This window comes from Asterias amurensis, chromosome 19 (genome assembly GCF_032118995.1).
Source record: "Asterias amurensis chromosome 19, ASM3211899v1".
NCBI lineage: Eukaryota > Metazoa > Echinodermata > Asteroidea > Forcipulatida > Asteriidae > Asterias > Asterias amurensis.
The window spans coordinates 7,244,608-7,268,305 of NC_092666.1; the positions used below are offsets into that span (position 1 = coordinate 7,244,608).

Here is a 23,698-nt window from a genome sequence, read left to right on the forward strand (position 1 = left end):
TTACTTATAAATATAAATGAATCATGATGTAGAAATATTGTGCGGTAACAGTTTAGTGTATGAAGTGTTGATGCAGTATGCATGAATGGTGTTTTCCCCGGTCATGTGTCAGCCAGGCTAGTAAACCATTGAAGCAGATTAATGGTGGCTAATTTGCCAGAAGTTTTCACATGTGATTTGTGCAATGAGTGATGTACGGATGCAGGAACCCCTCGGTGTGCATGTATAGCCATAGTAACGGGACTGACCTTGACTGTGTGTTGATAATGAGACAAAAGCATCAAGATGCTCCAACCAAAGATCTTTTTGTATTGTAATTGCCGGAGAATCTATGTGTTTTGTTGTTGGATTTTTTCTTGTATAAAATTAAGAATGAGTATTTTCATTGTACTATCAAACAGTATAAAGCCCGGTTCATACTCCCTGCACATGCGAATGCAATGCAAATATGACCTGAATTTTAAGACACAACTGTGTTTTCGCTGCGATATTCGCAGGAGAGTTGAGCACAACTCAACTGCTGCGAATTATTCGTTGCGAATATGTGAGGTCAACGTTCATATCGCAAGAATAAATTAAACAAACAAAAAACTGTATAAAAATGACATTCAATATTTAATGCATCATCCATTTTGCAATGAAAATATTTTCTAAAGGAAGTTGAAACTTTGTGTTTTGCACGTACATGTAACTCAAAAGGAATTTCCCTTTTTTTTAAAAGGTCAGAGCTGGTTAAAACATAGCATGCAATGCATATAGTCTGCATTCGGTACTTGAAGCCCAGATCAATGAATGAAGTATTACCGTGCCTTAGAAATATAAATTGTTACAGGGAATACAAGGATAATATAAAGCCTCCATTTATAAAAATGGCCACAAATACTTAAACAGGTTGGTTACCCCTGCAGTAGAATGAAATGACCTTATTGCTTGGCATTGCTTTTGTATAGTGATGAGGGCAAGCCGTGATGCAGCAGCAGCGACTAGCTGGCACGCAGGCAGGGAGTCAGTTAGGCAGCATGCAGTCTGCCACCACTGTAATGTGTAGGCATTCCTCAACTCAGTGTTGCTTGTGTCACACTTTTTAGTGCCACCACCACATCCAGAGCGGAGTGAGCTCAAATCATTTAGCATGGTTCATCGCAGCTAGCCGCATATCCACCACAGCTAGTGCAGATTCCTTCCTCACCTATTTCGATGGGATATATCTTCCATTTAAGTTAAATCAAGGATGCGCTGCTGTAGATTTGGTGTCAAGTGGACTGGATTTTTTCATGACATCAAATGGTGTTTTCTTCAGTAGTTGACTTTTCTTGTGGAGTCATCGGGAATATTTGTTGCTGTAAACTGTCAGTGGCTGTCAACACTGTATCTTAATATTCATATCTGTGAGTACAATGAAGTACGTTTTGGATGGAAATGAGTGTTGCAGCATCAAGTCAAATCTTTGTGGAATAGCCTTCTTGTTATGGGCATTTGTTCTCATCCCTGTTGGTAAGTTTTTACATGTAATCATCAAACTGTATGTTTAGAGAGCCACTCCAGGCGTTTTCATGCAGTATAAGTTTCTGAAGGTTCCTCTGTCTAAGTCTCTGGCAAAAGACACATTTTAATTTCCTGGGACCATTTCCTCCAGCATTTTTGCATTTAGCAAAATATTTTGACTAAACAAAATATGTGCGCACTGAATGGTAATGTTGAGTAGCAAATGGTTATTTTCTGAATAGCGACTGGGACATTTTGCATAGCATTTTGCTCTGCTAAAAAAAAAAGAAATTATTCACTGATTTCGTCAATTTAGTCTGTACATTTTCAAATTCACACAACAGGCATGATTGCATCACAGGCCTTATTCTTCTTTGAGGCAATTGCCTCCATGCCATTGATCATTGCCTTGGAGCCTCCTGAAATATTCCAATAGCAATTCACAGTTTCATCACAAAGATGCCCTTTGCAAAGGAGAAAATCTCTCTTGGTGCCATTGCCCTTTTAAGAATGAAGCATTGGCCTGCATACATACATGTAATGTACCGATTTAGAAAACAAAAATGAGTTTACAAAATATCCTTTTTGAGGTTTGTTTGTTGACTTTACAATTTATAGAGATAATTTGGGGTAGTCATTCATTATTTTGATGTAAGATTCTGAATGGATGTTTTCTGGGCACTCTGGCTACCAACCCTGGCATGTAGGAGTCTTTCTTTTTAACATGTCTAAATAAAATCATCCGATTTGAACACTTACCACAATATGGACATAGACAGAAACCTTGCAGTGTTTTTCCTCCATGCAATACAACATGGACAGAAATGTTTGCACTCATGCCATGGTTCTCCCAGGATTGTGGGGCACTCATGGAACAACATTTTGGCCAAAGACACTGAATTAAACGATTCTGGAGCATAACAAATGTTTTGTTTTGTTTTTTTTATAAATAAAAACGATTTCCATTTTTTTCAACCCTGCATGCAGTTTTGAGATGGGTGTTCAGAGCAGTAAGATGATAAATCCTCACCACTAAACCTATGTAATAAGCTCAAATACACTACAAATATTTCAAATTAATATTGTTATGAAAAAACATGCATGTGACATTGACAACAAGTACATTGACAATCAAGCACAAAAAATTAAGTATTAGATTTTTTTTACGCAGACACATCCATTCATTGATTTCAATTCACCTTAATGTTAATGATTTTTTGCATTTGCAGCAAGATGCAGTCTTACATGTAACTAGTAATATCAGCCAAGTAGGACTATATTATGGCAAATGATAATCAACAAGATTTATCACTATCCACATGTTGGACGAGCAGGGTTTCCACAACATAATAATATGAACAAGTACATGTACAGTCAAGAATAACAAAATTAGCAGATCATTTTTTGTTAAATTTTGTGTGTGCTTAAAATCCTCCATTTCCCCCAATTTATCCCTAGACAAAGTTGGGGAAATTATGTTCACTCTGAAAGATGGTTACTTTTTTTTATCAGGAATTTGTTCCATTGAAATGTATTCCTAATTTGTTTTACCTTGGATGTTTTTGTCAATTTTTATTTTTTTTATTTTTATTTTTTTATACAGCAAACCCCCTCCCCTGACATTTTTCAACTTGAGATGTTTGTTGAATGTCTGATTTGAATTGATATAACCTCCTTTGCAATCAGAAAGCACGCTATATCAAGTGACTGGCAAACAATGCTGGATGAAGGGTATCTATTTATCAATCTTTGACGTAATCATACGTTCTGTTTGTCACAAATGAACATTTAATTGTCTTGTGTGGCACATCACAGTTTGAAATCCAGCAAACATATACATGTATGCCTACATGTATACAGTGTTACATGTATGGAATAAAGCAAGCATGGATTTTGTTTAATTTTAGTAGTTATTTTGATGGGGGAAAAAGAAGAAAGACGACTAAAAGAAGCAGTGTCTTATTATCAATCTTTGAGGCAATGATACTTTCTTGTTTTTCATAAAATGTACAAGATTGTCGTGTTGGGCACATCACAGTTTGAAAACCAGCAAATGTATAATGCCTACATGTGTACACTGACATCTATGGAATATAGCAAGCATGGATTTGTGTTTAATTTTATTAGTTAGTTTGATGAGGGGAAAAAAGAAGAAACACAACAAAAAGAAGCAGTTTTAGTCTTTTTATCAATCTTTGAGGCAATCACACATTCTGTTTTTCACAAATGTACATTTGATTGTCTCGTTGGGCACATCACAGTTTGAAATCCAGCAAACATATGATGTACTGTACATGTAAAGCAAGCATGGATTTGTGTTTTCACTTCAGTAGTTATTTTGATGGGGAAAATAAGAAGAAGTTAATTTGACGGCAGACATTGGATTGTGGCGATTTCTAAATGATTTGAGCACCTCTGTGAATAGTGTGAAGTTAAAGTATCAATGTATTAGTGGCTCCTATAGTTGACTACCCATGATGAGACAGGTGTGACGAGTTACCTGGTCTATTCTCGCTTCACTCCCCACTGTACAATATTGATTGTAGTTTGCCTTCAACTAGTCAGTCCTTAAACCCTGATGTGGTGCCTCAATGTCCGTCATTCTTACAGTGAGTTGAGAAGAGTGATACATACTTGATGTGCTTGATGCTTATGGCTTGAAGATGAAACTACCTCCTTCATAGTGGGTGGCGCCAGTATCTAGGATTGAGCCCTGCATACATGAAGAGAGTATGTCAACCAACACAGTGTTCCTGTCACTTAAGCCATTCAATGTCTAGAATTATTTCTGTCTCTTGATGTTGTTGCATTCCTTTTCCGACCTTTTTTTAAAATACAAAAATGGGGACTTGTGGTTGTGAGTTTCTTAATTTTCATTATGCCAATAGGTTTTTTTTTTCGTAGCATTTTATATTAGAAAATGAAGCTCGAATATTCTTTAACCTTCAGTGTATTCACACTGATTAAAAAAAAAAAAAAAAACATAGTTTCTGAAATTATTATTTAAGATTGATTTGTACAATACATTGTATTCCTAAAGGTACAAGAAAATGTACAATATTGATATTATTTTTCTCTCAAAATTTTCCATGTGAACATCACTTTATATTTGAGAGAGTCGAACCCTAAAAACTGCATTGAAATCAGTGTTCATATTTGTGTGAATACTACAAACTTGAATTTACAAACCAATGACATTATCTTCACTTGAAATTATTATCATATATCAATGAGAGTTGACTAAGCCTGTTTCTCTACTTAAGTCATTTGAGGTCAGTAGAATTTGTTATGTTTGACCATGGAGGCTGGACTCCATGCTCTGACTAGATCTAGGTTGATGAATGTTGAGTTGCAGTATAGTGAGAATCTCATGTTGTCATACAGTGATCTGTCACTACGTATGACTCCAACGTCTCATCAGTAAACTGTAAGGCCAAATAAAAAAAATATCAGTTGATCGTCCCCTCTCTAATCCTTTTTTTCTTCTTCAAAAAGACAAATTTTCCTTTGAATTCTCATTAAACTTACTCATCTTTTAAGAACTTGTAACTACATAAAGTAAGTTGTGACTTTAAAGACACTGGACACTGTTGGTAATTGTCAGAGACTAGCCTTCACAGTTGGTTTATCTCAACATATGCATAAAATAACAAACCTGTGAAAATATGAGCTCAATCGGTCGAGAAATAAGCAGATGCTTGATTTTGATACCTCAAATTCTAAATATGAGTCTCGAAATCAAATTCAAGGAAAATTACTTCTTTCTCGAAAACTACATAACTTCAGGGAGCCGTTTCTCAAACTGTTTTTTACCTTCAACCTCTCCCCATTACTCGTTACCAAGAAAGGTTTTATGCTAATAATTATTTTGAGTAATTGCCTATAGTGTCCACTGCCTTTCAACTAAAGAATTGGTGGCCAGTTTGAATTGAAATTCTTTGTGGCCACCTTTGAAAGAAGTAAAAAATGAAAAGGCATTTATCCTGCTCTTTTATGAAAAACCCAGACAACCAACTGGTATTTCCTTTTACTTGGCCTAATCTATGGCAGACTAGATCCAAGTTTATCTCATATTACTGTGGCTTGAAATGAGGCTAGCTTTGCATGCAGGAGTCATCAGCAATAACCCATGGTGGTGCCATCCATTAACCTGGGCTTAGTGATTGGACCGCTGTACTGTGCCATAAGGCCAAGAAAAAAAAAATAACGTTGATCGTCCAGATTTTTTTTTTCCAAAAAGAGGATGATGAGGGCCATTTAATTTTGTATTTCTTTAAAAGGTGGCCGCCAAGCATTTTAATCCAAACTGGCCACCAATTCTTCAGTTTAAGTTCACCATTTACTTTTGTTACAAGTTCTTGAAAGATGAGTAAGTTTTTATAAGAAATACACAGAAAATTTTGTCATTTTGAAATGAAATGTAAAAATGGATGTGGCCTTAAAAAAGGATGAGGGAGGGGACGATTACCTAGTATTTGTTTTATTTGGCCTAACAAGGAAGAGTTGCCTAGGCGTATTTCACCACCTCGGCCTACTAGAGTTAAAGAATTGGTTTGAGTTGGGTTTTGCTGTTGTATTGTATCAAACAAAAGTGCATGGAAGGTTTGGACCTGGGTTTACCTGGAGCTTCAAGATGATTGATGTTGCACTATCAGTACCAGAGAACAACAATTAATGCAGTAAATGTATTCAACTTTATAGCAAGAGGCCAAATACTGCATTTGAAGAGTACATGTACCGCAGTGTAGCTCTTTGACAACAGTTGAGTTTGAATTGTACTTGTGAATTTTATGATTGTGCTTTTTTTAACTGCCGTCAATACCACTCTTTGTGGGCACATTTTTATGATTGTAGATTTTACATGAGAAATGAACTTGAGGTCAAAAACACTATTTGCTGAAAACATATATTTTCTGTCTGGCGTTTTGCATCTTTTGCATCTTTTGCAATGGTCCAGTGAACCAAGTTCTGTCAGTTTCCCCTTGTAATTCTCTTCTTGTAGCCCCTCACCTCGAGTTAGCTTTAAAGGCAGTGGACACTATTGGTAATTACTCTAAATAATTATTACCATAAAACCTTTCTAATTTACTCTAAAATAATTATTTCTAATAACTCTAAATAATCATAAGCATAAAACCTTTCTTGGTAACGAGTAATGGAGAGCTGTTGATAGTATAAAACATTGTGAGAAACGGCTCCCTCTGAAGTTACGTAGTTTTTCAGAACGAAGTAATTTTCCACGAATTTGATTTCGAGACCTCAGATTTACAATTTGAGGTCCCGATATCAAGCATCTGAAAGCACACAACGTGTGACAAGGGTGTTATTTTCTTTCATTATTCTTAACAAAAAATCCACTGCCTTTAAAAATAGAAATGGTTTGCTTTGTGCATACCGTATCCATCAACCCTCTTTGATTATAAACAAGCAGTAATGAAGTGGCTGTTATATAGATCTAGGAGTTGGTAAACACTGTCTGCTTTGTCATATTGGTACTCGGTAATTACATACAGAGTGCTTGTCAACATCCTACACTTAAGAATAAATAGATTCAACAAATACTGTGTTTGATTTTACTCTATCGTAGAAGAAGAAGCAAAAATTGCTTCTTTCTACAATGCAGATCTGCTATGTGTTTCCAAATTGGGGATTAATGACTACACCCCACAGGCCTTACAATCTGCTGCATGACCTGCTGTTTTAAAGGATTTGGTTACCTTCTCAAAATGTCCATAGATTTACATTAAACTTACAGGGTTTGAAGATAATGATAGTGGAAAGCTTCCCTTCAAATATTACTTACTGATGTGCTGTAGTTTTTGAGAAATGAGTAAAACAATGTCATGAAAATACGTTTGTAAATGCTTAAAATAATTTTTGTCTCATGAGACGAAAATTATTTTCATGACATTGTTTTACTCATTTCCCCAAAACTACAGCACCTCAGCACGTAATATTTTCAGGGAAGCTTTCTACTATCACTATCTTCAAACTGTGTAAGTTTAGTGTAAATCTGTGGACATTGTGTTTTTTGCCCAACAAAAGTAACATACACTCTTTAAAGCAATTAAAATTTAAATGAAATCTCATGCAAAATCAGTTAATATTTTGCGCTTTGTTTATTAAACCACTCCCCAACCTGCAATATGAGTCTTGACAGAATTGTGATATGACACAACTTTTTAAATTTTTATTGTGTACAAGAAATGAGAAAATTAGAGCCTTTTTTGAAATAAAAACAAGTTTCTCTACACTTCAATACATGTACAGTATCAAAGCATAGCCAGATGTTAGTCTGATGGTCGGATAGAACAAGGAAGGTACTTGGTAGCACCTTAGCTTAAGCTAAAGAAAAACTGCATTAAGCTTTTGTAGCTACTTCTAACATGTGCTTGACATGTCCCCTTCTTTGCACCCGAGTGATAAAGTAGTGTTGCTATCGAAGCTTATGTGATAAAGTTTTTATGCCATTATTTAGTCTTTTAAAGACACTGGACACTGAGTATTAGTAAATGTCAAAGACAAAGTTGTGTGCTTCCAGATGCTTGATTTCGGGACCTCAGCATCTAATTCTCAGGTCTCAAAATCAAATTCAAACATTTTAGTGGAAAATTACTTCTTTCTTGAAAAATACGTTCGTCAGAGGGAGCCGACTCACAATGTTTTGTATATCAACAGCTCTCCATTGCTTGTAACCAAGTAAGTTTTTATGCTAACAATTATTTTGAGTAATTACCAATAGTGTCCACTGCCTTTAAGTGCTTCCACTACCTTCAATATAAAGAAATATTATTCCATTCTTAGCAAAACACATTACAATTCCTAAATACCCCCAGACATTATAAACACCTGGCATAGAGGTATAGAGGCAGACAGGGAGGCATAAAGCCAGGCAGGTGGTGGGTGGGTGAAATACGGCGGGAGAAAGGTTCATTTTTGCATTGCTCATTCCATCATTCTAAATATTTTGACAGTAACAACATATTGACTAGGAGTTGTCCAGCCTTCGATTTCACCAAACTCTTCCTAACTTAGGATTAATCTTCAGGACTTCAAATGAGTTAAGTTCCATATACTTAGACGTTAGGACGCATTGAACCCATCCTAAGTTAGGACAGGTTACTCGTCCTAACTCGAGATCAGATTAATCCTAGCATTTCGTGAAATCGGCTGTAGGGAAGAACAGTTTTAAAACTGTCATCAAAGAGTTGTGTCTTCTCGTTATCGTGGCTTGAGTGACCGAGCCTTTAGTATTGGGGGGGGGGGGGGGGGGAGGTCTTCTGATTGAAATAATCATAGGCTTGAACAAAATTCAAGTAATTATAACTTAAAGAAAACACCTCCTTCCCCTATAGTCATTGTTTCATCAGCTGTTCAACAGAAAAGAGGATCCTTCTGTAAGATTAGGGAAGTGATTAACATTCTTTGTTCTAGCCTTGTAAATTGTATCTGCATGTAAGTTAGAGTCAAGTTGTTAATGAGTAAAATGAAGGAGTAGGATTGGACAGCATTCGTTAATTTAATGACTTGGACCGATAATTGGGAAATAATTGAATTATACCAATTAGTCGCGGTTGAGTAGTCAGTACAGAATGATGTAGTTCAGACGCTGCAATACCACTGAGTATAGAATTGACTTTAGTTAGTGAGAGACAATGTCAACACTAGTGTGAACAAGTCTTAATGGCTAAGTGATGGTTAATCTAGCGTGTGCCGAAGGCTACATGGTGATAGCGCAAGTGGTTCCTTCAAGTCTGGCACTAGACAACCACTATTGTATCATTTTTCAACATTGCCCATTTATAAATAATGCCAAGATGAAATATTGAACCCATCAGTGCAGTGTTCATACAGCCAAATTGGACTGTAGTCTTAAATAAATGCCTCAATGTTGACATTGTTGGACATGGTCAATCAGCGAGCGATTTCCCTTGTATAGCAGAGCGAAGTGCTGCGCAAAATGTCCCAATCGCTACTGAAAAATCACCAATTGCTACTCAATATTATTTGCATTCATTCAAAATAAAAAAAATTACTTACTGAGGTGCTGTAGTTTTTGAGAAATGAGTAAAACAAGTCACAGAAATAATTTTTTTCTCAGTGAGACAAAAATAATTTTAGCATTTAAAACGAATTTTCATAACATTGTTTTACTCGTTTCACAAAAAAATAAAGCACCTCAGCAAGTAATATTTTAAGGTAAGCTTTGTACTATCATTATCTTCAAACTGTGTCAATATAAATCTGTGGACATTGTGTTTTTGTTGTTACAAAAAGTACCCAAATCCTTTAAAGAAATGATTTTGTGATGCACAACAACGTTTGCTTGTAAAATGTATGGGATGTCTACAACATCGCTGATGAGAGAGTCATGTGTATTCAGTGAAGTAACCCTGAGTAGCCTTAAAAGACATCCGTGGTCTAGAATGGTCTAGATGTGTCTGCTAGTAAGTTGTAATTTACATTGTGTAAGGCTAGGTTATTGCCATCAGTCTTCGCAGCATGGCTGTGATAGACTGCTGTGCATGCTGTGTTGAAGGTGTTTCTCTTTGTCATAGCAATGTGCCAGATGCCAATATCACGCTGCCTGCTGTAAGCTTTGTGGCTAGGTCTCACGCTGATTTTCGCTTTTAGTGCAAGTCAATGCTTAAAGAGGCATTATGGCGTACTATTCATATATTACAAGTGCACTAGTCAGTCTAGTGTGTTGTGGATTGTACTTTTGGTTATCATAAAGCTGGAAACTGCGTTTGAAATAGGAAAGGGTACATATTAGTGCTGGCTGACTGGTATCACCAAAGATAACGATATTAATATGCAGGCCTAATACTTCATCCAGGCAACGCAACGGTGGCGATTGCCTCCATGCCCTCTGGTCATTGCCTTGGTGCCCTTAAAATGCTCTGCAGTAGAAATTTACAATTCCCTCATAGGGCTCCCTTTACCAAAGAGAAAATGCCTTGGTGCCCTTGCCCTTTCAAAAACAAAGAATACAGCCCTGAATATGGTATGATGACGAAGGCAATTTAAACAATATTGATTTTGGTTTTGAAAGTATGATACAAATTGCGATGGAGACGATATTCACAAATTTATTTAAAATTGATTTTGACTTGTGCCCTGTGGGAGAAGACACCCACACATTAAGTATTAATTTAAAATCGTTTTGAATTTTTGTCAACAATTTTTTTATTGTAACCAAATTGTTTGTACAATTGGTACAGTTGTACCTTGCAAGAAAATCAGTCTCCAATGTGTAGGCCTAATGACCCCTTGCATACACGTCACATGTGGCGACTGTGCCATTTTGGTGGTCAATAGGTTTTCGTGTGTAAACGCCGCGTCGCCTAAAATGCGCACTTCACTGAATAACGCACAGTGACATTGACCATCCGAGATTATTCTAATGATGACCTCGGGTAAATTGGGTCAATACGAAAGAAGGCATCCTCCTGTATGGGGCGTTTGCCATTTACATGACAGATGGCCGGACTGTGTAATAGAACAGCTTTGTTGTTGTTGCTTTGGACAAAATCCAAAATCAAGGCACCAGCTTTTGGAAATCCTAATCCAATCATGGCGGCAGAAACCATAGAAACCAAGAACCCATTGGGTCTGCTAACCAGCGATAACAATGTAAGCTATTCAATTTAATGAAGTAATTTTATTTTGTTGTTTGCCCCCATTTATTTGTTTATTTAATCGCCCATTTCCTCTGCACAATAACTGTTTTCCGCTGTTGTTCGAGGATGAGCCATTATTAAACCTATAGATCGTATCAAAAACATGACCTTACTATCGCACACTACCTGCCCACAACATGGCGTCTGTGAGCCTGTACGTGTGCATGTGTGTGCCATAGAAATCAAACCGGGAACCCTGCGCACTTCTTTGATGTACGCGTTTAGACGCGCATATGGTCTGCCCTATAATGTGGCCACTTATCATAGCAACAAAGGGGTTATTCGATATGGTCTTTTCTGTAGGGTAATTTTGACTTTATAGATGTATTGATTTGTCGACATATCGGCAATATTACCTGACGAAAGTATCAGCAGTCAAAATTTGGTACATCTTCTCCTGATATTATTGCATACATGTACATGGACAATGAAGGTTAGGCCTGTATGCTTCATTTTTGAAAGGGCAAGGGCACCAAGGCATTTTCTCCTTGGTTAATAAAGGGCACCATATGAAGACATTTTAAATTTCTACTTAGGCTTACATTGTACATGTTTGGTATAATTAAATGTGGCCATACTCATGGTGGAAGGTACAGTTTACCATTAATACTCAAACCTTGCCTTGCCTTCTCCCCCAACCCCCCCCCCCCTTTTTTAAATTTTTATTAAAAAGAGTAAAATTATTATTAAAAAGAGTAAATTACATGTTTGTTATAATTACATGTGACCATACTCATGGTGGAAGGTACAGTTTACCATTAATGCTCAAACATTGCCTTGCCTTCCCCTTTTTGTATTACATGTTTGGTATTATGTGACCATACTCATGGTGAAAGCTGTACAGTTCACCATCAATGCTCAAACCTTACCTTGCTTTCTTCCTTTTTTCAAAGAGTAAATTACATGTTTGGTATTATGTGACCATACTCATGGTGGAAGCTACAGTTCACCATCAATGCTCAGACCTTGCCTTGTTATAACAAATCCTATTGATGCTTAGTATTGATTAGGGGCCTTTAGTTGTGGCGTTCCTATGCAACTGTTCATGTTGCAATCAGGATGTACTATGTAGAATGCATTCAGAGCAATAAATCATACATCAGGCTAAGTAAAGACAAGGATTTATTGTCAATTCATACACAAATATGATAGATGAGATGTGAAGTAAGAGCAACCACTAAATGCAAATATCAAGCCCAGACTATAATCAAAGTATCGGTTTCCATAGGAGTCAAGATTCTGCCAATAATTTGTTTGTATTGAGGAGGGACTTGAACGTTAACAATCATAACTTATTACCATGTTCAACGTTCAAACCAATCAAAGTCAACCATAGATCATGTCATCATGATGTGAACAAGCAATAGAGCCAGGTCTTAAATATTGCAATTTATACCAATTTTGTGCTGCAAATGGACCACTGATGTGACTCATAAAAAAAATGTTATCAGTAATTTACATGAAATCCCAGAAGTTACAGGTTTGCGGGCAAAAATCGAACGAGGACAAAAGAATTTAAGACAATTTTAACAGATGGTTTGGATTAAGGGAATCAATGTGTGGTGAAGAGGTTTTCAATTAGTGGTTTAAACCTGCCGAGGCCTTGTTCTTAAAAATTTTACCGCGACGAAGTTGAGGTAAGTTATCAAGAACCAGGCCTTGACGGGTTTAAACCACTAGTTGAAAACTGATTCAATGCACTTGATTCCCATTCATTAATACCTTTCAGTCAAAAAACATCAACACTTTTTGGTCAAAGAGTAAAATAAATGCAAAAATTAAAATTATTCAATGATTTCCTTATAAGGAGATTGCTGTGCATGTTGTGCGTATTGCGTGATGTGGCACACCTGTTCCAGCTGTTGCTCTCGACCAATAGGAATGAAGAAACTGTCTTATAAGCACAGGTGCAAGCTCCCGTGTCATGCCCATGTTTCAATACTTTTTACTGGTGTTATATCATCCATTCAAACAACCCCTTCGTGATGCCCTCTTGACCAATCAGAATGGATAAACTGTCTGAGGTATTTATGAATGTAGAATCATACATCCTGGACGTAATGCTTTTAAATCTCATCACTACGTATCTAAAATCAGAAAGCATCTGATAGCGATGAGATTTATAATACTTAACAATATCTGCCTGTGTAAGATTATATTTATATTGTCAAGACTGCTCTGCTACTTTGTCACGCCATAAATTACAAACTATTGTGACCCTTGGACTCATGCGCAGTACTCTCCGACTCAAGGGTGTGCCTTTTGGTCATCTTGACCACGACGGACCAAAGAGTAAAAGAAAATATACGAAAGAAGCTTTAAAAAGCGGAAAATATGCTGTAAGTGTCAAGGCTGTGGTCTGTGAAGTCCCGGGATGCTGTCATGCATTTAATGTACGTCAACTGCTTTGAGCCAGACCAGTCATGCCATGGTATTGTCCTCATGCAGTACATGTTATGAATGTGAACATGTAAAACTCCTTATTTAAAGGGTCTAGGTACTTTATGTAGGACACAAAACACAATGTCCACAGATTTACATTAAACTTACACGGTTTGAAGATAATGCTGGTAGAAAGCTTCCCTTAAAAATATTACTTAATGAGCTGCTGTAGTTTTCGAGAAATCAGTAAAACAAGTCACGAAAATAATTTTTTGTTTCAGGAGACGAAAATTATTAGCATGTAAAACCAGTCTTTGTGACATTGTTTTATTAATTTCTCAAAAACTACAGCACCTCAGCAAGTAATATTTCAAGGCTTTCTACCATCTTTATCTCCAAACAGTGTAAGTTTAATGTAAATCTGTGGACAATGAGTTTTGTGTTACACAATAAAAAAATTAAGAACCTAAATCCTTTAAAGACCAGAAAGCCAAACCATGGTGTTGTCCTCATCATAATAATAATGATTAAAGGAACATTTAATATAAAGAGCCTTATGCAAAGCCTCAAAGAGCTGTACACAAATATAAAAATCAGCTTCATACAAAACACAAAGAGAAAACACTCAACAAATCTTACAACAAGCAGATAAGCAAATTACATACTAATAACAATGCAGTACATGTTATGGATGTGAAAATGTAAAACTCCTTTATTTAAAGGCTAGACAAGTCATGACGGTTTGCCTCTTGTCACATACTCTTTACCAGGGCTTGCCTGCTTGCATGTCACGTACACGTACTGCTTGTAGTGTGCCATGTCCTATATTACAGTATGCTGTATTTTGAGTGTTTTATTGATAATAATATTTAGGGATTGATGGGGGTTGGCAATCTTGTACTTCACTTTTTTGTTTAAAAAGAAAATCCACTTGATACCCACATGCAAATTTTCACCTTTTGTAAAGACTGTTTGATTATCATATATTTTGTGTGTTCTTTGAATGTCTTTTAAAATTGTAATTTCATAATGCAATTGGGTCGTTGGATCACAAATTTTTTGAATGTTTTTAAAAAATAAACCATAAACCATAGATTTGATTTGATGTGCATACGAAGGCCTACATGTAGGCCCTATAGTATGCCCAGCATGGAAACCATTTTCAGTGTGTAACTGTATACCTCCTTGGACAAGACTTTATGGTGGGCGAGAATTGAGTTGCACTACGTACCGTAAAACTGTACTTGTGTTGAAAGCTTGATTTTCTTCAGACCACGGTATTTGTCGGTTCATATTTCCTGCGAATGCGATGTGAATTTGACGTCATATTTACAAGAGAGTTGAGCACAACTCAACCTCTTGCGAATTATTTGTTATGTGAATTTGTGAAGTCAACATTCGTATCTTATTCGCATTCGCAGGAAGTATGAACCGGGTTTAACTCAAAACCTCTGGCACACTCTGTCTCAAATCACTGTGTATGTTCACCCACATCAATCTAAACACCTACATGTACATCTATCTAGGCGCCGTTTCTTTGGAATAGTCTTCCTGTGCATATTCGCCAAGCTAATTCTTGACAATGCTTTAAGTCCCTGTTGAAAACTCATTTGTTTAAAGCTGCTTTTTTGTAATTTGCTTATTTGTATCTTGTATCTCTCTCTCATTGTTTATTTTATTGTTCTCTTTATGCCCTTAGAGGCTTTTGCATTAGGCGCTTTAAAAATGTCTTATTATTATTGTTATTAGTATGAATTCAAAGTTGATAGATAATGTATGTAGCTTTAGAGACATATTCCTGCACACTGTCGGCCATGTCAGATCTAGGCAGCCAGTTGGGTCTTCAACCAGTTGGATATGTGTTGATAGGCCCAGTTATTGCTTGCTTGTTGTAGAAAATAAAAGTCCTGCTTGACCCAGGAGCAATCCATTTGGATTCTAGGGTGGTGATTTGAAGATTTTTAATTTGTTAAATTCTTTTTGATGATGTGGTAAAATGAAATCAATCAACTTTTTCAATATTAATTTTGGTTTTTACCCATACACCGACGTGTGTTAGTACTGTATACTCAGTACTTTCTCGAGTCCTGTGAAAAAAATCTCACAGGCATGTTACTCGGGTGGGATTTGAACCCACGACCCATGCAATTCTAGAGCAGTGTCTTAACCAACTGGACTACCAGTAGCTAGAGGCAGTTCGAATCCTATGTTTTGGCAGCGGGTACCACGGCGATATAAGAGATGCTAAATTTGCATCGGGATAAAGAATATTAATTTTGGTTTTTACCCTTTTCAAGTTTTAGGCATATACTGTCACCGCCCCCCCCCCTTCCCAAAATTAAATATGGAAAAAAGGTTGTGGACAGTACCTTTTACTTTTGTAGTTTATTTTAAATACATATATGGTAAAGCCATTGGGACACTTTCAGAACAGAAAAAAGAAGAAAAAAAGTTCACAGATTTACAAATAACTTACATGGTCTACAGAAGGTAATGGTGAAAGACTTCTCTTGAAATATTATTCCATGAAATGCTTTACTTTTTGAGAAAACATTAAAACAATATCAATTCTCGATATCGAGAGTTACGGATTTATGTTAACACATGTCATGACGCGGCGTAACATGCAGAAACAAGGGTGGGTTTTCCCGTTATTTTCTCCCGACTCCGATGACCAATTGAGCCTAAATTTTCACAGGTTTGTTATTTTATATATAATTTGTGATACACGAAGTGTTGGACTTGGACAATACTGTTTAAGTGTCCAATGGCTTTGCATTTTTTCAAGTTCTATTTTTCCTACGAATTGAATGAGTTTGTTAACTCATGATACCGCTGTATTGTTGTATGTAATATTGTTTGCAAGGTGTGTCAAAGCCATATATGTATAGCTCCGATAGAACTCTGCTAATATTAAAATCATGAAATGATTGCAGGGCACTGCGAAAGTTGATAAAATAAACTTCATGGGTTTATGCGTAGACTTGCTCGAGGCCTCGGATTGCCTGAAGTATAGAGCTTGAAGTTAACCGACAAGCACTCTCCTTGTCAAAGACATCTCAATATATTCTCTCCATTAAATTGATAAGACTTTGAAAGCATCAGGACATGATATGCACTTCACCATTCTCACACTTGCATTCAATTTGCTCTCAAAGTACATACATGTGTTGTTGAAACTGAAAGAAGGTAAATCACACTTTGTCCATGTGCAGGGTTGTTTGTACTTCATGTTTTAACCTCCATGGTTTGACTATTGTCAAGTTTGCTTTATATACATTATATGTATTTCTAGATCTTTTACTGCCGACGTGCTATTCACACGACAGCAACTTAACTGTGGTCCCTTGCTTAACTTCATCAGCATGGTTGTAAAATATAGCAATGTTTAACAAGATTTTGTAAACTCGGACAGTAAAAAAAATTGCTGTCCTTTCACACATGGTACATTTTGTAAAATTTTACAAACTAGCTAAATTTCTGTCATGTCAAAGGGGATTTTGGCAGCAAGACAAAAGTACAGGGGGTATGGTTGGCTTGTGCGTAGAGCGCTCGCCTTTCACTAAGGTGACCCTGGTTCAATACCTGGCCAGGGCCATATGTGAGTAGAGTTGGGCGCTGGTTCAGTGGTGTGCCACAAAGGATTTCCCAGATCTTAATGGGTTGATGTGGCTGCCTGCCAAAGGCTATGCCCTAGCTTGCTTGCTTCCTCGAACACGTTGTAGTTGCGTCCTTCGCAATTCAGCTCTTAGCTGCGAGTAAGGATGATTAGCCTCCCAGATTATTATATCTTTGTACATAAAGCAAGTATTTGTGTTTACAACAATAATGTTTCTGAGCAGAACAAAAACGATTATCGTTATATTTTATGGAATGTTTCTGATTGATTTTACAGTGATTGGAGGAACAGGGGGCAACAGAAAAGAAGATTTCAAACCACGGATAACTGAACATCCGCAGAGTGTCATTGTGCAGAGAGGGGAACCAACCACTCTTATGTGTAGAGCAGTTGGGCAACCTGAACCTATGATAACGGTAAGTGTCATTGTACAGAGATGGGTACCAGACCACACTTATGTGTAGAGCAGTTGGGTAGCCTGAACCTATGATAACGGTAAGTGTCATTGTACAGAGAAGGGTACCAGACCACACTTACGTGTAGAGCAGTTGGGTAGCCTGAACCTATGATAACGGTAAGTGTCATTGTACAGAGAAGGGTACCAGACCACTCTCATGGCGAGTTGGTGCTTGAAAAGCGTTTGAAACTGTCAAATGTCATAAAACACACATGTTAGAAAGATGTTTTAAAAGTAGAATATAACGATCCACACAAATATGCCTCGAAATTGCATGCGTTTCCTTACTCCGTGAACTAACACGGCACGCCATTTTGTAGAGTCAAGTTTTTGACTCCATATAATGGCGAACCGTGTTAGTTCTCAAAGTAAAAGGAAAACCACGCAATTTCGAGGCATATTTGTGTGGATCTTTATATTCTACTTTTAAAACATCTTTCTAACCATGCACTTATAACAAACAGTTATAAACGCTTTTCATAGACCAACTCACCCGATCCAAGGCAAAGTGTCTCTTTAATAAATGAACATTACAAAACTGGTTTTGCTGAACAGTTGCTGACAGTGTAAGGTCTTTATGTAATAAATCATATACATAAACTGACAAACCTGCAGAAGTTTGGCTATCTGGGTTTGAGAAAATAGTGCAAAATTGATAACACATTTTGCATGAGACATCAAATCGGTTTCAAACGCTTTTCATGGACCAACTCGCCCGATCCAAGGCAACGTGTCCCTTTAAAGGAACATCACAGATTGCTGACAGTGTAAGCACTTTATATAATACACCATATACGTGTACATAAACTGACAAACCTGTAGAAGTTTGGGTTCGAGAAAATAGTGAAAAATCGATTACACATTTTGCATGAGACATCGCATCGGTTTCAAACGCTTAGACCAACTCGCCCGATCCAAGGTAACTAGTTCCTTTAACATTAAGGCTATATGTAGTTGCTGTGCAATGATGAATCTTTGTATCATCGGGCCTAGCCTAGAATGCTACAACAATTCTAAGTATAGATCAAGGTCTGATACCATCAGCTTTGGAATTCCACAAGGACTGAGTACATACATAATTTTGACTGCTGATAATATATCGTTGGTTCGTAGTTAAAAAAAAACCTCTGAGTTTAATGGCATCAGCCCAAACAAATCTGATTTTCCTGTGAGGGTTGTTAGAAATCCTTAGAGAAACCTGCGACGGCGGTCTGAAAATTAACATATTCTCGAAATAATTGAATATATTGTCTTTATAAAAGGAATATCGTCTCTGTAATGATGTTTTGGTATTTTCAAAACCAACATCGATATTTACAATGTTGTTTTCAACATCCTATTGTGACGATATTATTGTGATGTCGTCCAGATAGATAATTTTTTTGTAAAAGAGAGTAAAGGATTGAGGGTTTGTTGCCAAGCAGAAGGAAAACATAATGTAGGATTTGTCATGAAAGTTAAGGTTACATGTAGTTCTTTGATATTATTTAAAATGAAGATATCAGGAGTTAGGAGGAATATCAGTTCTGCAAACTACTGCAAGTATGTATCCATCGAGGTAATTTTCTTCCTCCATGATGTATCATACTCTTATGTGACAGGATTTTTCAAGAATTTTTTTTTTTACCAAAAGCTATTCAAAAGCCTTCCCCTTTTTTTTACGTAAGTCAAAAAGCTTTGTGTACAAACTGGTTCTGATTTGTTTGTAATTCTCCATGCCGTTGAATCTCATGAATGGGAGGTTCCAGGATTTTGAATCAGAAAAGCGGGCTGAAGAAAAAAATAAAATTCGTAAAGTTATTTAATTTTCTGGCTAGTAAGTATGCATTTATCGTTACTACGATGAGTCAATATTTTGGCTATGTATTGTTAAGAAATTCTTATGAAGTGTAGAAATATGCGAGTTGTGAATTGCATTATTTTGATAAACAGGTGAAACAAAGCATTTTGTTTTAAATTAAAAAGCTGGTTTTGGCTCATCTTTATATTAACACATGCACTGTACAGTAGCAGTCAAAAAGTACAATATTCCTATTTGATGATCAAGTGAAATCAGTACAGTGTATAAGATGGCAGGTTGTTTGTTTGTTGAGCCTTTACATTGACTATCTGTCTGCTCATGGTTGTATCACTGTAAGTGATCTTGCCTTCATCCATTCTCTGGCTGGCACTTGACAGTCACATAGCTCTTAGGGTATGTCTTGTAAGATGTCTTACAAGAAGGCTGCCACATAGGAATACTATAAGGCCAAGTAATTAAAAAAGTAGTTAATCGTCTGGGGTTTTCCAAAAAGAGGAGGATGAGGGTCTTTTTTTAATTTTAAATTTTTTTGAAGGTGGCCGCCAAGCATTATAATTCAAACTGGCCACCAATTCTCCAGTTTAAAGTCTTCACTTCATGTAGTTCTTAAAAATATTAATAAGTGTAATGAGAAATACACAGGAAATCTTTTCGAAAAATGAAATATATAAATTAAGAAAAACAAAGATTCGGCCTAAAAAAAAGGATGAGGGAGGGGACGATTAACTGGTAATTTTTTTGATGTGGCCTAAGGAGGTCCTAATGAATCACACACTTATGGGATTGAAGAGCCAGACAAGAAGCTTTCTTCTCACACTCTTGTAATATCAAGGACTTCTCTGAGGGTCCGTCTACAGGAAGCTCAAAATGAAACTTCAATATTGACAATCAATGTTCAGTGCCAACCAGAGACAGAAGCTTTAAGAAAAGAAAGAATGACGCATAGCAAGCAACTCTTTGACAATATTTGGCACTTTAAGTGATTGATTGGTATATTTTGAATACAGCATACCTCTGGTGTATTAAATCTATACTGTTGTTTGTGTCTTGAAAGAACATGAAATTGTAAAAAATGTAGGTGTATCCAGTTCAGGCATGTATGCGTTGTTTTTTGAAAGGGCAGGGGCACCAAGGCGTTTTCTTCATGGTAAAGGGTAGTTGCGATAACGTAACCCTCCTCCCGATGGCCACCAGGCCGGAGGGTTACGAGATTCTCTCGAGCGGCAAATGACAATCTGGTCCAACACGTATAATTTCGACAGCAAGTCACCAGATTTGCCCCATATTTACCACTTTCAAAAATCATGACACAAATTTTAAGGGCACAAACTTAACCCTCTATGTCTAATGAACACTCTTAACACCATTGAGAAAACATTTGTGAAGAAAAAGGACAAAAACATACCAGATCTCGGAGCGAATCCCCAGGTTTATATTTTGAACCTGTCGCATCGCTTTGGTTGGACTAAACCATTCTGTGAAAGGGGTGTTACAATGCAGTGCTGCAGTGCTGCAGTGCGCGCGCGCGCCATATTATGAGTGAATGGCGGCCAATGTACCCATTTATTCCCTTATTCATGTACAATGAACTGTACATTGATTTGAAGGAGAACTTATAAAAGCACTATAGACCTTTTCGCAAATACTGGGGCGCGCGCGTAAAGCTTGGAATTAGATGCATTGTGGTCTAGCTGGTAGCAAAATTTGATTCATATCTATCCCACAATGCACCTCACTCAACAGTCTGCGCTTGCGCATTGGTATTTGCGATAAGGTCTATGAGATGTTAGCATTGGATTGCTTCTATGTTGAATAAACAGCAACATGAGTGTACATGAGTAAATTGATAATCAAACACCTTAAATTCCATTCAATAAACATTTATTTCACGATGGCAGTTATAAAGATAGGTACAGGTTATTTACAAGGATATTATTATGTATGTGTGTGTGAATAATTAATGTCTCATAATATTATGAACAAAGCAACAAAAACACAAATGTTTGAAAACATCAAGTACTCTTCTATTCTAACATACAGCATTACACAATCATAGCCAACATGTAGGAAGCAAGTGAAGCATGGTGCTTTTATGGTTTCCCTATGACATACAATGACTTAGGCAGGACAAGGACAAAAACAAAACCAAAGACAGAAAGACCAAAGATAGATAGATGTAAGATGACTGTTATACCAAAATATCAAAATTATATTATTATAAAACAATTGTTTGTATTGTAAGAAGCAAAAAATAGTTAATGGCCTGACGTTTCGACCCTAGCAGAGTCTTTCTCGAAGGCTAAATGACAACACAACAAACATGAACAGGTAACTAAGTGAAACATAAGCAGTGAAGTGGAAATACATGAATGGGGTTAGAAAGCATGCAGAAAAAGAAAAAAAATGTGAGAAGCATAATAAGCAAGTTTCTTTTAGTATACACATAATAACGTAGCTGGAGAAGTGTTGTTGGAACGTATGTTGATATCTTGAGTTAGTTAGAATATGATCCATTATGAAGCCTTCTTCATCCATTGCATGCTACTCACCTTTATAGAAAGACTGGTCAATTGTTCCCTAGTGCATTGCATTGTGCATATTGCACTGAAATCTCCAGTCCCCTGTGAGACTCCAGTGGATTTCACTTGACGGCATTCTAACATTGGTCGCTCTGTTGTGAGAGAAACTCCAGCCTACCTCATTATGCCAATAACGTGACCTTTTCGTTTTTTATGCATGTCCCATAAGGTAAGGGCTTATCAATCTACCAGCTATTTTTACTTTCATTTCAGCTCTGCAGCTTGGAAGAAAATAAAAATAAATCTGGTTTAGAATACACCTGACATGCTTAATAAATTCCCAACCTTATTTGGTTTTACATTTTAGATAAGACTTCAAGGGAAAAAAGTTCAACCTACATTTATTCAGACCCTTCAAGTATCAACCATTTTAAAAGGAACGTGTTCCATAACTAACTCAAAAAAGAAGATTATTTTAACCCATGGAACCCTCCTACCACAAATGTTGACTAAAATGTAAGAAACAAGATGTTTGTGTTCGTTGACTTACGGACACTTAAGTCAAAAACCACAAAAAGTTGATGCATTTTTGAAATACTACTGCAATTGATATATATTTGGGAGCTGAATAACAAACAAGTTCTGATATGACACACGGCGTGGCGGCGTCTGCGTTACCTCTCTCGACCGACGTTACCTCTCTCGACCGACGACAGTCCAAACTGACCTGAGAGACTTCTCTCAGTGTCGCCAACTCTGCAAGCCCCTTATGCTATCTTTCATCCACTGCTGATTTCACAGGTTCCACATAATCCTTCCTCAAATTGCTTCTTCATGTGTAGTACTGGTTTGCTATTCCGCTGAGAGTCAGCTTGGACTACTTATCTTGCAAGCAGCTCATTCACCATGCCCTCACATCGCGCTGCTTTTACCTTACTCTCCCAATATTCTCCAAATTACTCCCAAGAAAAAATAGAAAAACAAGTTTCAAACATTAAAGATACATGTATACGTATAATTTAAAATCAAAGCATTGGAATAGAAAAACCTGAATAGTTCTCACACAATTAAAGCCATTGGACACTTTCTGAACGGAAAAAAATTAAAAGTTTACAGATTTACAAATAACTTACAGGGCTTACAGAAGGTAATGGTGAAAGACTTGCCTTTAAATATTATTCCATGAAATGCTTTGCTGTTTGAGAAAACATTAAAACAATTATCTGTTCTCGATATCGAGAATTTATTTATACGGATTTATTTTAAACACATGTCATGACACGGCGAAACGTGCGGTAAGAAGGGTGGGTTTTCCCGTTATTTTCTCCCGACTCCGATGGCCGATTGAGCCTAAATTTTCACAGGTTTGTTATTTTATATATAAGTTGTGATACACCAAGTGTGGGCATTTGGACAATACTGTTTACCGATATTGTGGTTGCTTTAACAACATGTACGTAGGCCTACTCCCATTATTCTCCAAATTACTCCCAAGGATCAAATATTAAAGATTCATGCGTACAACTTTAATTCAAAGCACTGGAAAAGATAAACCTGAATAATTCGAAAGACATTAACAACATGAAGGCTTAAGACCTACTTGGTTTATTATACAACTAATCACTGTTGTGAACTTTGTTTTAAACAAAGTAAACAGATAATTTTGATGAATCTGTATGGTAATACTTGTGCATAGTTTTTGTACTGAATGTGTAGAATTTATGTACATATAGAAACACATTTTGAATTATA

The 23,698-nt window shown here is 36.7% G+C and overlaps 1 protein-coding gene across 6 annotated transcripts in view; it reads left to right on the forward strand.

The window, feature by feature from the left end:
* The window catches only part of LOC139951264 (roundabout homolog 2-like), a 127,106-nt gene that overhangs the window by 51,544 nt on the left and 51,864 nt on the right, over window positions 1–23,698 (forward strand). For 2 of the 6 annotated variants that reach the window (XM_071950059.1, XM_071950064.1), the window contains exons 1-2: window positions 1,024–1,494; window positions 17,446–17,585. In XM_071950059.1, coding sequence (XP_071806160.1) covers window positions 1,398–1,494; window positions 17,446–17,585 — 237 coding nt within the window. In that variant the 5' untranslated portion in view covers window positions 1,024–1,397. Of the gene's footprint in view, window positions 1–1,022; window positions 1,495–17,445; window positions 17,586–23,698 lie in introns of those variants that run through there. The other 4 variants (XM_071950060.1, XM_071950061.1, XM_071950062.1 and 1 more) reach the window with 3 other exon arrangements.